Genomic DNA, 16,334 nt, shown 5'->3' with positions numbered 1-16,334 from the left:
ATTGATGTACACCCAAGACCTATGCCTATAGAATAGACTAGTGCTTGTTGGCTAGATGGGTGCGTGATCAGTATTCACTGTTTGTTTTCAGAACCTCCTTAAGAAGTTGGTTAAAGAAGAATCTGGTGCTTTTCAGTGTTAGGGAAAATGTTTCATCATCAAAGTACCTGGTCCAATAACTTCAGTTTTCTACAAGAAGTTTCTGTTTTCTGTAGAATTATACTTTTGCACAGTGTGGCTTGCCTGAAAGGGTTCACTCTCTCCATTTTATTTTGCCTCCATCAGAGGGCTAGCTCCCATAATGTACAGATGAAGTCTAGGACAGTCCTAGGAACTGCACTAAGGCTGTTCAGGTGATGTTTGTATATACCACAGAACAGCTGTGGGATGTCAGAAGCAAAAGGCTGACCAGTCTCTGAATTCTCAGAGCTCTCAATGTCTAAAGGAGGAAAAGGAATGATAAACAAGTCTGGATAGAAATAGCAAAAACAATTGCAAATTTGTTCTGGGTATATTTTCTCCAGCATAGAAGGCAACAACTTCAGAAACTGACAACCTGTTAGTGTCCTAACTCAAAGCATATGTGTGCACACATTCCCAGTATGTTATTTTTTTGTGCCTATGTATACTTTTTCTTTCTTTTTGCTTCATCTAGTTTGACACTGTAATTGCAGAAGCGGCCAGCTTGATGTCCGGGAGCTGATCTCTCTCTACCCCTTCCTGTTGCCTACTTCCTCTTCATTTATACGGTCTCATCCCCCTCTGCATGAGTACGCGGACCTAAACCAGCTGACCCAAGGGGACCAGGAGAAGATGACAAAATGCAAACGTTTCCTCATGAGTTACTTGAACGAAGTCCGCAGCACTGAGGTTGCAAATGGCTACAAGGAAGATATTGACACAGCTTTACTCAAACTGTACGCGGAGGCAAATCATGAAAGCCTACTGGATCTGCTCGTTTCAGAGAACTTCTGTCTTTTAACAGATAGTGCTGCCTGGCTGGAAAAACACAAAAAGTGAGTGGATTTTTTTGAGTATTGCACCTTTGAGATCAGAGGGAAAAGATATCTTAAATGCTGTTGGCTTCTAGAGTAACATGTTGAAATCTTCATAGCTTCTGTGCTTTCAGCTCAAAAAGACAATTTAGCCTGACTTGTCAGCATTTAAAAATGTTAGTGAAAAGGTATTAATTGATGGTTATGCTGATAAATACAGAGTTCTCTCTGAAAGTCTCTGTGTCTTAACACAAAAATAAGGGGTTGGTACAAATCTGAAAAAAAGAAAAAAGTCTGATTTGTTTGCCCTTGTGACAATGTGTGAGTCGAATGGATGCAGTAGTAGCACAGGGACAGAATAAAAATATGCCTTAAAGCATGCACTACCTCAGGTAGAAGCTGTTAACCAGGTAGTGGATTTAAATTTGTAGTTGCTTTAGTCAGGGAAAGAGATCTTACTTTTGAACAGCACACTCTGTGCTCCTGCTGATTGACCAAAAGGAGGTTGCTTAAGATGACTGCAAAAGACTTCAAATTGGAAATGCCAGCAGGTGGAAAATAGGCTCTTACTCATTAAGCAGGAAACACTAGATAGTAAATGTGTAAACTACAAACTCTAGTCATAGGTAGTGTCTCTGTCTTGGATTTAATTTCTTTAATCTTCAAACTGTGTCATGTGGTAGCAGCAACTACAATGGTGGCAAAGTCTTTAATTGTGATTCGATTTAGGGTAATTTCATTTATTTCAGGTGTTTTTGTTAAATCTTCTTGGTAAGTATGGTTTGTGTGGCAAAGTTTTACAAATGTGAATGGTAGAATATCATTCCATGAAAACAGCCATTACAGAACTTTACCTTTATTCCAGTACACAAAAACACCTCTGTATTGGCACTGTACAAAGCTCTTTCTTGCCTGACTTGATTTCATGCTGCAGTAAAGAAAACATGTTTCTGACACTAAACCAGATTTCTGAGTAAAAGCATCATAAAAATTGGATTTAATGACACCTGATTAATTATTGGAGGAGTATTTATTATTTGGAGCTGTGTGTTAAGTCTGTATATAAAATTCAAAGAGTGGTGTGGGAATCATCTCTAATTTGATGCACATTTTAACTTGGAGCCTCAGAGACAGGAGAGACACAGACATTTCTAGGACAGAATTTCTCTGATTCTGAAAAAGAGCCTACAGACACTTGTTCAAGTGTAGACATGGCTCTGTACATGTCACCTAAAGATCCCATTTTAAGCACTTATTTGTTATTCTGTGTTAATCAAACTATAATGAAATTTGTTGGAAGATCTAGCAATTTTAATATTGTTTTCTCTTTCTTTAAAGGTATTTTGCCCTTGGTCTCCTGTATCACTACAATGCTCAGGATGCTGCAGCACTTCAGGTTAGAATAAAGGTTTTAATGTAGTCTGTATACCATTCCAAAAATACCAGTGTACCTCTGAGATAAAATCTGAAGTGCTAGTTTGCCTGCTTGAAAATTAGTGATGCGTATATATAAGAGAAGCTCATGCTAAGACTTCCTTGAATAAATCAGTATGCTACATGTGGAAAAACATGAAGAGCTTACTGAAGATGACGGCTGTTTAGATGCTTGTATGCTATTTTTTAAGCAGAACTGGGCATACCAGAACATGTGTTTGTGCTCTGAAAGATGGTCAGAAGCACTAAAATAATCAGATCACTTAAAAAGGTGTTTGAGAGACTTCAAGAACATATCCTATGCTGATTAGCCTATACACGCAGCAAAGCAGTATTTTAATCTCATTGCAGACACTGACAGCAACTGGGTGTTTATTTCCTTATCTGATAATGGACAGTGAACAGAGTCTGCAAGATGTGTGGGTTTCAGCTGCATTAGTAACCTCTTTGAACACCCACCTTCTGATGTCACTAGGACCAGTCTGTAGACTATATAATTTTGTTATTTCTGTCTGCAAAACTTCCTCTAGAAAAAATTAATATGTTCTTGGTGAATAAATAACATATTTGTCTCAGACCATATCCGGTAACTTAAGTAGTTTGTCTTACTGTGTGACTTTTTGAGTTTGTGAATCACAGTAACACTGTTGAATACATTCAAATCAGTTATGTAAGTAGTAATTTCATAGGACAGAATCATAGAATTACTTTCATTGGAAGAGACCCTCAGGATCATCTTGTCCAATCATAACCTGACACTGACACTAAACGGTGTCCCTAAGAAACTCGTCTAAACACCTTTTAAACACCTCCAGGGATGGAGACTCCACCACTTCATGGGCAACTTGTTCCAATGCCTGACAACCCTTTCCATGAAGAATTTTTTCCTTATATCCAATCTAAACCTCCCCTAGCGCAACTTGAGACCATCTCCTCTCATCCTGTCACTTGCTACCTGGGATAAGAGACCAACACCCTCCATGCTACAACCTCTTTTTGGGTGGTTGCAGAGAGCGGTAAGGTCTCCCCTCAGCCTCCTTTTCTCCAGGCTAAACAGCCCCAGCTCCCTCAGCCACTCCTCATCAGACTTGTGCTCCAGACCCCTCACCAGCTTCGTTGCCCTTCTCTGCACTCTCTCCAGCACCTCAGTGTCTTGTAGTGTGAGGCCCAAAACTGAACACAGGATTCAAGGTGGGGCCTCACCAGTGCTGAGTACAGGGAGATGATCGCTGCCCTAGTCCTGCTGGCCACACTATTCCTGTTACAAGCCAGGATGCTGTTGGCCTTTGTGGCCACCTGGGCACACTGCTGGCTCATGTTCAACCAGTTGTCAATCAACACCCCCAGCAGAAAACCAGCAAGGACAACAAAACCATTGTGTACCTGTTTGTTTCAAGGAACAAGGTTTATTGCTAAACTGGTCTGTTAGATATAGCACCTTTTAATTCCAGTTACAATTTAGATAAAAATAATGTCACATGGTAATTAAAGTTTTTCAGTCAAAATTAAATGAGCAAAAAATCGGGTTTTATTCTGAATAGTTTATATTGTTTGCTTTTAATTTTGCACACACAGAACACATGAAAATTATACCATACATTGGAGAAAACGACTTTCATCAAAAGCTTTCTTTGTGATTACTGTATCTGTTCCTGAAGTATTCAGCCAGTCGCTCTCAGAATGTGAGAACCCATGTCTGAATTAGTTGAATATGGCAAGTGTAAGAAAAGCCTGCAATGGAGAGGAGGCATGAATTTAGTGACCCCTAAAGCCCTTCCAGTTGTTTTTGCTAGGAGCCATTCATAATTCCACAGGTACCAATGGCTAATACTAAGTGTTGTAGTAGTTCAACGTACATTTTTAGTTGGAGGAGTTCGTACATGTTTTAAGCACTTTAATCTTTGTGTGTTTTTGTTGCAGTTATGGGTGAAAATAGTTGATGGAGACATTCAAGATTCTACACGATCAGATCTCTATGAATATATAGTAGACTTCCTTACGTTCTGCTCAGACCAAGACCTAGTGTGGAAATATTCTGAATGGGTTTTACAAAAAAATGAAGAGGTTTGTGATTTGGTATACTTTTCCCAGAACATCATAAATACGAAATACTTCCTGTAATGGTGTTCAGGTGTTCATTAACATTGTTCCATCTTGATAGCTAACTGTACCATTTTTACAGAATGTTTTTGTTCCAGTTAAATAGTGATCATTGGAAGAAAACTTCCAGTTTTCTAAATTCTTCTAAGACCCTCTGTTAACAAGTGCTGGTGATAATTGTTTCTTTTCCTTCTGAAAACAAAGTTTAGGTCATTCTGTGCAATGAAAGATACAGCATGTTATCTAAGCTTTTGTTTTGGTTATTTTAGAAGTGTCTTAAATATGATGATATACACAGTGATGAGGCTGTAAACATTCTGGCCTCTAACTTACACTTTCTCAATTCAAAGAGCTGAAGTCTCTTGTTCTGCCACTATTCAGATCTGTTAAATACTTTTTGTATTACTATTTGTGGAGGATGTGCGCAATATGAGGCTTATAGGATGGATAACATGTAGACTACAGATTGAGGTAATGGAGACAGGAGTAAAGTGAGATCATGGTAAGCACAGAGTAGTGTAATCTTGGTGGTGTAGAGCAAGGTTTTCTGTTGTTTATCTTGCTGAATAACGTACTAATTAATCTGATAGTACTACTAGATAAATATTCAAAATTAAAAGGTAATAAAATTATTGTCACTGCATTCCTAAATGCAATTAACTCTTTGTAGGTTGGCGTACAGATTTTCACTAAAAGACCTTTGGAAGAACAGGAGAGAAACAACATTAATCCAGATGATATAATCAGTTGCCTTAACAAATATCCTAAAGCACGTGTTAAATATCTAGAACATCTTGTATTGGAAAGAAAAATAGAGGTGAGTGCTACAAATATTAAAAATAGCATAGGATTCAGAATGCAGACTGTGATGTACAACTGAAAAAGTCAAAGTCTAGAAGAAATAAGCATAATTGGAAGGCTTTCAGATGTACTCTGAGTAGGGAGGGCATGGCTTTAAGATTAAAGTAGAAGATGAGCAGATATCTGCATTATTTATAAGTTTTCAACTCCTGTTTTTTATCAACATCTGCTTATTGTGTACTTTTCTGTTTCACTGCTAAGGCTCAAACCTCTCTCTGATAAGATAATAGAAAAACGGTTGAGCAACTGCTAATTCTACTGGAGTGTGGCAGCAATACATTAAAACTGCTAATTTAGTGTTTTTCAAGTAGATATGTTTTATTCTGTCCTTCTAGAGAGATTTGAGCAATTAGTGATAGAAATAAACCATGTACCTCTCACTGTAGGATTCCAAATCACTGTAGATGCTGAATGCCCAGAAGATGTGTTCACAAGTCATAAATGACTGTATTCTACCCTTGACCTTTCAAGCACAATACAGAAGCAGCCAAACATTATGGTACTTGGTTACGAAACATTTCGAGCACAGGAGACATTACTTTAACCTGCAAATAAAGCAAAAAAAATGAACACTGAAAGAACTCTGCAGACCTGATGACCAGTTCACCAATTTACAGTCTTCAAATACACATATTAGATCCATGTTTTCCCTCTGTCACTATTGCAAATATGTCAAGGTGTGTGACAACATGACAGATTAATGTTCTGGTTTCTGATGTCATGAATATTTTCAAACAAGCTTATTGAGGTAAACGTTGTGCCTTGTAGAATATTTGTAACAAAAATAATTTATAATTTAATCTACTCTACCTGCTCATAAAGGCTGGGTTATAAATTATTTGCTCTTTGGTAAGTACTCGGTTATTGTAAATGCTTTAGTGAGAATGTTTCAAGCAGTCAAATCATCAACTTGTTTTGATGAATATTGGGTAGTGGATAACGCAAAAAGCACTGTGCCTTCAGAATACCTGTCTGCCTCTGGTGGCTTTCTCAAATTCTATTGCAGAAATAGAAAAGGTCAAAGAACATACCTGAATATGAAGACGAATGAATTAGATAAAAATTACTCATATTACAAGGGGAACAAAAGGAGAAGACACAGTGGAGATCATACTTGTGCTCCAAAGGAGGGAGATGAGCTTTACTGTGTTGTCTTTCATTAAATGAACTTTTGAAATGAAGTAATTTTTGCACAAGAAAAGCTATTTATAGATCTTGTTGACTTAAGGTGAAATGAGGTTTAGAAATAAGATGTTCCATATCTACATTTCAGAAATAACCATATTAATGAAAGCAAATCCCATATTATATCTTGTGGAATTTGTCTGAATAAGTTGTCTATCTTCATGAACAAAAGACTTTATGACTAACTGGAATTAAATAGATGTCCTAAAACACGTGTCCATGTAATTATGTAAATATTCATCACTGTTATGGGTGGGAAGAAGGGGTTTTCTTTGTAAACTGAGCTAACATTGTTCTTTTCATCTGTAGAAAGAAAAGTACCATACTCATCTAGCTGTCTTATACTTGGAGGCAATATTTCAGCTAAAATCTATGAGCACAGATAATTGTACAGAAACAACTGAGCTGCTGTTTAAACTACGCAGTTTTCTTCAGAAATCTGATCTTTATAGAATTCACTTCATTTTGGGTAAGATGCATGTTGTTTATTGTAGATACTCTGTCAGTTCCATAAGGAAGCTAAAAAATAATCCTCTTAAGGTTAGAAAACTAAAAGATCTGAGGTTTCTTTTGCTTGATAGGCTTGCCCATCTCTATTTCTCACAGACACAAGTTAATTTAGAAAGCATATCTATTAGTATTGTCTTTGATCTTCTATAGCTCATGAGATACAATGGTATGTTTGCCACTGCACCAAAGACAGAATACCGTAACTAGCTAGAAAAAATATCTTCATACAATTATCTTCTTAATTTATAGTCAGTTTCTTTTTAATGATGAGCATGTAACTTGTGACAACCTTTTTGCAAATTGAAGAGCTACAGGTTTATTTGTTAAGCAATCTGTTTCTCAGGGAACTGAAACAAAGCTTTGAGGAATCTGAGTACCAAGGACTTGTTCATCCATAACCCGTTCTCAGCCCAAAAGCTGGGGTTCATGCTAACCAAAAATATGAGCATCTCTGAGTGAAAACTGCATCTTGCTGTTTGTATAAGGCAAGCAACAGATAAGCTAATTTTTTTTCTTGGCTCTTTTCTTAATGTACCGTGCAGTGAATGAAAAGGAAATGACTTGCCATTGTACTGAAAGGTGTGATATGTTTTTTTGAAATTCAGTGAAAAAAATCCAGTGGATGTAGAAATAAAAATAGCGGAGTAGCAACTAAAATAAGTTACCAGTGTTCAATGTCCGCTTACCTTTCCAGTCAACAAAACATTGTGTGATAGATAATGTACAAGTATAACACAGTCATTGAAACTCTTGCTCTTTGTCATCTTTTAATTTTTAACCAAATTTTTAAGAGCAAGAGTTACAAGATGGATTATTCTCTTTAAATGCATGTACTTCAAAACACAGGATTTCTTATATGACAATTCTTAAGTGAGGTGAGATCAATGCATGCTAGTGTGTTCTTCCTCAATTACCAAAATATTCTGGGGAGAAAAACAGAGGCCTATGCCAAATCTTTATCGCCTTTACAATAAGTAGAGTATTTTCTACTTTATCTTGAAATGCCACATGAACTTGCCATTCCCCCTGCCTGTTGCTGACGCTTTAACTTTAAACTGTCAGACAGGATTAAGGGTTTGTAGTGTCCTTTTCTTAAAGGGAGGTACTATCAATCTTTGTCTTTAATGGACTTTAAACTATTCTGTAATCTTCTATAATATTGAGAGAAGCAGAGGTTAAGAATATTACAGCTTCATCTTACAGTTGATCATACCTCATAGCAGTGTGTGCAGAAATGTGCAAGGCTGACATGCTAGAATGTAAAAGATGTCAGTGACACCTTTTATCACCTGATATTTAGTCATTTCTTTTTCCTGTGTTTTGGGTGCTCTCTTGTTAGAGCTGTGGACATGTTCCTGTGCGACCTCACCTAGGCGCTCCTGCTCCAACAGGGGGATTGGACTAGATGATCTTTTGAGGTCCCTTCCAATCCCAAACATACTGTGATACTGTGTTTCCATGCATCTAGGCATTGTCATAAACATCTGTCCTCTTTATAACAGCCAGCACACCTGCAAAATTAGCAGGGGTTGAGTTCTTTGGGCTAATTTGCATTGACTCTGGAAGAGGGAGTAGTTTTCTTCTCCACTGAGTAAATATTGCCTTGTTTCTCATTTAACAGATAAAATCCAGGGCACAGACCTTCACATGGAAAGTGCAATTTTATACGGAAAACTAGAAGAACATGAGAAGGCTTTGCATATCCTTGTCCACAGGTTAAAGGACTTCCATGCTGCTGAAGAATACTGTAGGTGGAACTCCGAGAACAGAGATGTGCAGTACAGACGGAGGCTTTTCCATCTGCTGCTGTCAGTGTACCTAGACCCAGGCACGTCAGATTGTGCACTGGTCACGCCTGCTGTGGATCTCTTGAATAACCACGCTGCCCAATTCGATGCGGCTCTAGTTTTGCAGCTGGTGCCTGACAGCTGGTCAGTGCAGCTCCTCTCTCCGTTCCTGGCTGGAGCAGTGAGGCAAAGCGTTCATACAAAAAGAATGACTCAGGCTGCACTTGGGTTAGCACAAGCTGAAAACTTAATCTACAAATACGAGAAGGTAGTTATTGTTTGCTTTGTTTTTTGGTTTTTGTGGTTTTATTTTGCCTTTTTAATAGATGCACTTTGAAGTTTTACGCTTAAGTCTTTTGATACATGATAATCAGAAGAAGTTTGTGCAATTAGGACAAAGTTGTCTTCCTGTCCTTGGCCATTTTACTTGCTGCATTTATTAGTTTTTTGCTGTGACTGCTAGATTTAAACTTAATTTTATGCTTTCTCTGTAAAACAAAAGGGAAGGTGGGGGGCCTTGAAATAGTAATAACTTTAAACTCTGGGCTGAATGAAAGTGAATCTGGGATTTACAGATTAAGGAAGTTTTTGCTGGAACTTTAACAAATGTGAGTTAGGGTTTTTTCACTAGGATTGAGACCTGTCAGAATTTGCATAAAAGTTTATACAGCACTTTAGTATTACTTGAAGATTGTTAGAAGCTTTAGTTAGGGGTAAATTCACTTGTGAAGTTTTCTTCTATTCCTAGCTAGAGCTGTGTTGCTTAAAGCTTCCAGCAGATTCTTAATGTTTAGTTCTAATGATAGTATATCCAGTAGAATCTGTCTGGAATAAAAAAGCATCAGTGCTCAGTTTCCTGTGGAGTTGTCCTGTGACCTTGTTTAGGAAGCTGCATCAGATTTTCAGTTGCATTAAATGTGTGAGTGCTTTTTTTTAATTAGAGAAAGAAGAAAAGAAAAAAGCAGTACTTAAGAGGAAACATAAAATAGGATGAGTATGAATTTGGAAAATGAATTCAAGTTTAATATTTGAGGCTGTTTTTTCCTACTACCTTTTTTGTTGGCTGGGTTTATCCATTTGGTACAGTTGAAATTATATGCCTCATAATTTTTCTTCCTTTCTTGCTAGATTCATGGTTGGATTTTTTTTCCCCTCTCTTTAGGTTAAACAAAAAGGAAATCCAATTCTTCTTTCAGACAAAAAGGTTTGTCAAGTGTGCCAAAATCCTTTCTGTGAGCCTGTATTTGTAAGGTACCCAAATGGAGGTGTGGTCCACACACACTGTGCTGCAAACAAACAACTGAATTCAAACGTGACTCATCACTCTTCCAGCTCCAGCAATCAGACTTGAAATGTGTTCTGGTCTCACAGATTCCCGTGACTTATACCCCATAGAAAGTGGGCTACAGAAAAGAACAAAGTGCAGCTACTTTAGGTATAAATCAAGATGAACAGCTGGTCTTCAGGTTAATGGGAAGACTTCCAGTAAATATGAAATATCACCATTCATCTTTTTGATTTCTAATGAATGTAGATAGAAAATTCACTACCAGAAATGGAGAGGTGCAAATATAGGCTCTTCTGTATATACTAATAAACAGTAAAAGAAAATGAGCCTTTTCTTCAGAGTAAGGATGAATGTTATGGAGACAAGGCAAACAGTTATTTTAAGAAATGTCACTTTGCACTGAATGTGGTGTTGATAAATTTGTAGAGGTGGAGATGGCATCTATTGGAGTTGGAATTCTTGGAACATTACATGACAAGACTGGCATCATGCAACTTACTATCAAGACAAAAATGTGTGTTGGTTGTAATGGTTGCTGCAGCATGTCTTCTTTTGGGCTGGATTCTCTTCCCCAGGATCACACTATTAACTTGGTTTTGCTCTACAAATTATTGGCTTTTGATGCACTTTTTTTAACACATTTTGCCCCCTCTGCTGTGTAGAATTTACATGTAAGCACTGATCTGTTAGGTTTCTACTCCTACAGTTACTGTAATAAACTGAGTGGAAACAGCCTCAGTCACACAGCTGTGCTTAGAAGAAAAAAAAGCTTATCTGATCAGGCTGTAGTCACTTTTATATGGGGGAAGAGACCTTAACTTTAATATTGATTTATTTATTAATATGCAAATACACTGTACATACAGTTGAATAAATTGATCTTGTATCGTTCTAGAGTTTCTTTGGAGAATAAAGATGTAGCTGATACATAAGTGTACAGGTTATATACTAAATGTTTGCTATAACTTTGGCAGATTGGAACTCCACAAGAATAGGCTTTAATACTTGTGGATGACTTCGTGCAATCAAAATCATGTAAAGAAGGTATAATTGGGAAAAAAATCTACAAAGGTGCACTACAGGGGTAATGGATTTGTTGTATTTTACAAAACATTCTGTAAAATAATGTTTTTCAAGTAACAGCAAAAATCCTTTATTTAACTTCCCTCATAAGTATTTGTATTGCTACTTAACCATTTTAAAGAAGCAGATTCCCACAAGAGAGATTCAAAAATGACAACTATAAATAGAAGTGAAGTATTCCCAAGTCAAAGCATTTCTTCCAATTCTGTAAAGCTCTAATAAATACCAAGCTTACTGACCAGCATGCAATTGAGTTAGAACAACTGCTCCCTGTTTCTGTGTTCTAAATCAGAGTAGAGACTTTCAGCAAAACAGGATATCTACATGATCTGCAGCCTCCGAAGAGGCTTGGCTTCTGAAACAGCCTTGCAAGCACGGTGCTGCCTCCAGGAAGGGGCAACCACACTATGGCCAGGGGAAAAAAGATATCAATTTCTTTGTCTGTGAACCAAAGGCCTTTGGATCTTTCTCTTGCCAGAGTTTAACATTTAAAGAAGTATAGCAGTTTGGGTTTTAAGAAATAAATAAAATCCCATTAAGAAATTCTATAGCTCTTTCTACAAAGACATGCAAGTCACATTCAGTGAAAGGCGCCTTTGGAAAAGACAGATGTGGTCATTTCTGACTTAATTCTGGCATGAGCGATTCTCCTGTGGCACTGGCATGAGCAGACTCTTCTGTATTGTATTCAGGGTTTTCAAACATTGTGCATACAACTGGCAATGATGACGTAGGCAAATTTGTAGTCCCCTGTCCTCAAAATACTTACTGATAGAGCTCGAAATACTTGCTGATAGAGAGGAAGTGGTTTTACAAAGATGCGATAAGCCTTGTGCGTACAGTAGCATGCAATTCATAAGAAATAGTTCCTTTTGCTGCAAGCATCCTCAGTGTGCTCGTTGTTCATATCTCATAAGGAGGTACTAAAATGACGACCACTCTCCTTGATTAAGACTAATTCTAGCCACTAGGTAGCCATGAAATTAGTCTTGTCAACTAGTGTTGCGATGGAATAGCCATCATATCATTCCAGACCACGAGAAAGTTCTTAATTGTTATTGCATGAAAAGGTATGGTTGTAAAAGATTAAACAATTCTTTATTCATATTCAGTATTTTTTTCAGATTTGTACTTTGGCTAAAATGCATCAGTAACAATAATCGTACATACAGAACAAATACAAAAATCGGAGCAACGCAGGGGTAGCATATTTGCAATCGTAGATGATGAAGAAGGGTGATTAATATTGAAGTTGGGGAATCTAATTTTTCTAACCCCTCAGAAGTGTGGAATGAAAAAATATTGACATTTGATTCATACATTGTTACCTTTTTCTTAGTTAAATCTTATACCAGAGCTCATTTGGATCAATTAATATGGAAGTCAAATGGTAACAGAAAGAAAAAGCAAAGGAAAAAACGACGTGAGGCTGAGGTAGAGCCAGAGCTCAGCAGGGAGGTGGCAAGTGGAGGATGCTCTTCCTGTACATGCACAGAGCGCTTGACCAGTTCGAGTGATACTTGACCAGAGGAGATGACAGCCAATGTCAGAACAGTGCGTGATATTCTGTACTTTATCACCAGGAGATTCATGAAGGATCTGCGTTCAGTTTTCCCTAGGTAGGACAACCTTGGGTAGGAGAACTTCACATTGGAGAACAGGAGTTCATTCCACCTTTTATTTTGGCACTCTCAGTTTGCTCATTTTTCGTTTATGTACCTGAAGCCCCAGGAAAGCATCGCCACTGTGGTAAGTTCTGGTGTGGCTGCAGCAGCAAGGAGGGAATGAATGATTAATCTAGTTATGAATTGCCAACTGGATGCATGAAGGAGGAGAGACAGGAAAGAGGAATATTTCTTTGGCCATCCTTCTAGTTTGGAAATTAAATGTGTTCTGGGAGTTTAAGCTTGATGCAATCTTCTTCTCTGCAGTTAGGGAACGTGATGTCTTAGACCTCCCCGTGGAGAGAGGAGATTCTGTCAAAATATTTCTTTATAATTTAGTTCTTGCTAAATTATTTGTGTTTGTAATTCACCTCTCTCACCTTTTTATTTTTTCCCTGCTGAGTCTCCTCCAACTTTTTGTGTGTGGAAACCGAAACAATACTGCAGATTTTGTTTTGTTATGTGACAGTGTCTCTGTGATTCAGGACAGAATAAATGAGATTAGTCTCTCACACCGATGCTTTTGCAGATATTGAGTCACATTTGCTTAACATGTAGCTTCTAATGACAGAAATATTGCAGCTCTGACTTTATTTTTTAGCCATCCTCTGTTACAGTCACCAATGCAAACAAACACCACTCATTAAACTCTTTTCTGCTCTTTTATATCTTCATGCTTCCTCACATAAAAATTACCTGTGATGTGTATACATCATCATATGCTGCTTTTTCCTCCCTCTAAGTCAAAGAGAGAGGAAAAATACTAATGAGAAAAAATTGCCCAGAGTCTGGCACTCTGCTAGAAATAAGATTAATGGCTGTACATTTATGAGAAAGAATTCAGTTAGTTTCTATGATTTAAAGGGAATAAGATATCACATTGATAGTGTTACAGGAATACTGATCTCAAAGTCTGGAGAAAATAAGCAATGGGTTTTTGTTACACAGAGCTCACCACAGGTACCTGTGAAGTGACTTTTTCAGGCAGCCCCACGGTGTTGTGGTGGCTCAGGTGAGTTTTGTTGCCTGATCAATGTCACTCTTCTGCCACTTAATTGGCATGGGCATGAATCTTGACAGGTCTGGGTGGACCCCTGAGCACATCTGTCTTTGTTCAATAAAATGTCACTTTATTAGGTTTTCATATAGTTCATATAATAGCATCAGTTGTGGAAAGGTGGTGGTAAGGATGGAGTATGCATATGTTTTCTGAGACCTTTATAACATATTTGAAAACAAAGGCATTATCCTGATTCTGCTGAATCTCTATAGTAATGTCTGTTCTTTGCAGAACTTCTGTCCTGAATTACATTTAAAAATATTTTATTTTATACAATTGTATCAAGAAGAAACTTTTTATTTTATTACTCTTCACACTTCGCTGCAGTCTCTATTCAGCATAGCTTGAAGTGTTTTATTAACATCCTGCTGTTTATGATAGACAGCAACTAATACATTTTCATTGTGAGCTCTTCTCCTATTGCCTCTATTTACTAATTAATTTTTCTCTTGCTGTACAACACTTTGGGGCTTATGCCTTGTGAACACTGATAATTAAATGTGCTGCTACTTCTAAAAGAAAAGGAAGAAAATAAGTTAATGACATTCTGTAAAGTGATTGATTACAAAACTGAAGTTTCCCCTGCAGTCAATTTGTTCAGATGGAAATCTGTACTGTTAATGCTTTCTGACTTTAAGGTTATGTTGGTGAATATCTACAGCATTATGTGGAATGTACAAATGTATAAATACATTGATTTTTAATAAAAAGTCTTTTAAGTAGGTTTCTGTCATTCATTCCTGAATTTTTCCTAATATTCAATCTAAACCTCCCCTGGTGCAACTTGAGGCCATTTCCACTTGTCCTGTCACTTAGCACTGGGGATAAGAGACCAACCCCCTCCATGCTACAGCCTCCTTTCAGGTGGCTGCAGGGAGCGATAAGGTCTCCCTTCAGCCTCCTTTTCTCCAGGCTAAACAGCCCCAGTTCCCTCCGCCGCTCCTCTGACTTGTGCTCCAGACCCCTCACCAGCTTTGTTGCCCTTCTCTGAACTCGCTCTAGCACCTCAGTGTCTTTCTTGTAGTGCAGGGCCCAAAACTGAACACAGGATTCAAGGTGGGGCCTCACCAGCACTGAGTACAGTAGGATGATCACTGCCCTAGTCCTGCTGGCCACACTATTCCTGTTGCAAGCAAGGATGCTGTTGGCCTTTTTGCCTACCTGGGCACACTGCTGGCTCATGTTCAGCCAGCTGTCAATCAACACCCCCAGATCCTTTTCCCCCAGGTAGCTTTCCAGCCACTCTTCCCCGAGCCTGTAGTGCTGCCTGGGGTTGTTGTGACCCAAGTGCAGGACCCGACACTTTTCTTGTCAAACCTCATACAACTGACCTCAGCCCAATGATCCAGCTGGTCCAGATCCCCCCTCTGTATGGCCTTCCTACCCTCTGGCAGATCAACACTCCCACCCAATTTGGTGTCATCTACAAACTTATTGAGGGTGCACTCAATCCCCTCATCCAAATCATTGATAAAGAGATTAGACGGAACTGGCCCCAATACCGAGCCCTGGGGAACACCACTCGTGACTGGCTGCCAACTGGATTTGGCTCCATTCACCACAACTCTTTGGGCCCAGCCATCCAGCCAGTTCTCACTCAGTGAAGAAAACAGCCATCCAGGCCAATCAATTGGCTCTTTGAGTGTGCTGTTTCATCATCAGGACATGCTGCTTGTTTCATGTTTGCAGACACAGTATTTTCACCTTTTTGTTGCTGCAATTTTAGCCAAAAATAAGTTTATATAAAGAAATAATACCATAAAGACTGCTGAGCAGAAGCCATTCAGTCAACCTGGGCTTAGCTGCAAGTTTGGCTTCCACAGTATTGCACTGTTGTGGTTTTATTTGATGTCTCAAAGCCAAATAACAAATGTGAACATGCTGATTCTTTAGTTTGGTTTGTGCATTAAAAACTCATGGGGTGGTCGGAAAGAAAGATGCGGAAACAAAGTTTGTGCAGTTAGGTTAATTCTTCCCTGATTTTCTGCTACTTCTCTGAAACCACTGCTTAGACAGTTGAGTGGCTCTCATCAGAAGCATAGTCTGTATTATTTTTCCTCATTTAGGCACTTTGGGGAGAATCCTGGGTGTCTTATGCCTGAGCTCAGCTCAAACCTCCTGAAGTATCTTGGTGCTCAGGCAGTAGAGGACAGGCTAAGCCCTCAGCTGGGCAATGCAGGTGCCAGTAGTGCTGCAGGCATCTACTGGGTGCTGAAGGCAGATTATACACTGTGTAGCTGGGGAGCTGGAAGGGGTAAAAATCCAACAGTGTTAACTGCAGTGAAGGGCTCTTCTTTTGAAGTTCAGGTCTACGTTCGCCTGGCAAAGTTTCTATAGCCCTATCAGGTCAAGGTTGTTCCTTTAGGT

The 16,334-nt window shown here is 38.5% G+C and overlaps 1 protein-coding gene across 2 annotated transcripts in view; it reads left to right on the top strand.

The window, feature by feature from the left end:
* Positions 1 to 14,683, top strand: part of TGFBRAP1 (transforming growth factor beta receptor associated protein 1) — a 37,466-nt gene extending 22,783 nt beyond the window's left edge. For both annotated transcript variants that reach the window (XM_080346499.1, XM_080346500.1), the window contains exons 6-12: positions 675 to 1,016; positions 2,334 to 2,391; positions 4,350 to 4,493; positions 5,200 to 5,346; positions 6,885 to 7,044; positions 8,707 to 9,140; positions 10,035 to 14,683. In XM_080346499.1, coding sequence (XP_080202625.1) covers positions 675 to 1,016; positions 2,334 to 2,391; positions 4,350 to 4,493; positions 5,200 to 5,346; positions 6,885 to 7,044; positions 8,707 to 9,140; positions 10,035 to 10,223 — 1,474 coding nt within the window. In that variant the 3' untranslated portion in view covers positions 10,224 to 14,683. The remainder of the gene's footprint in view (positions 1 to 674; positions 1,017 to 2,333; positions 2,392 to 4,349; positions 4,494 to 5,199; positions 5,347 to 6,884; positions 7,045 to 8,706; positions 9,141 to 10,034) is intronic.
* The last annotated feature ends 1,651 nt before the right edge of the window (positions 14,684 to 16,334 follow it).

The sequence above is a fragment of the Nesoenas mayeri genome (genome assembly GCF_963082525.1).
Source record: "Nesoenas mayeri genome assembly, chromosome: 1".
Lineage (NCBI taxonomy): Eukaryota > Metazoa > Chordata > Aves > Columbiformes > Columbidae > Nesoenas > Nesoenas mayeri.
Note: the sequence above shows the minus strand (reverse complement) of the source record. Positions and strands in the feature narration are given on the sequence as shown.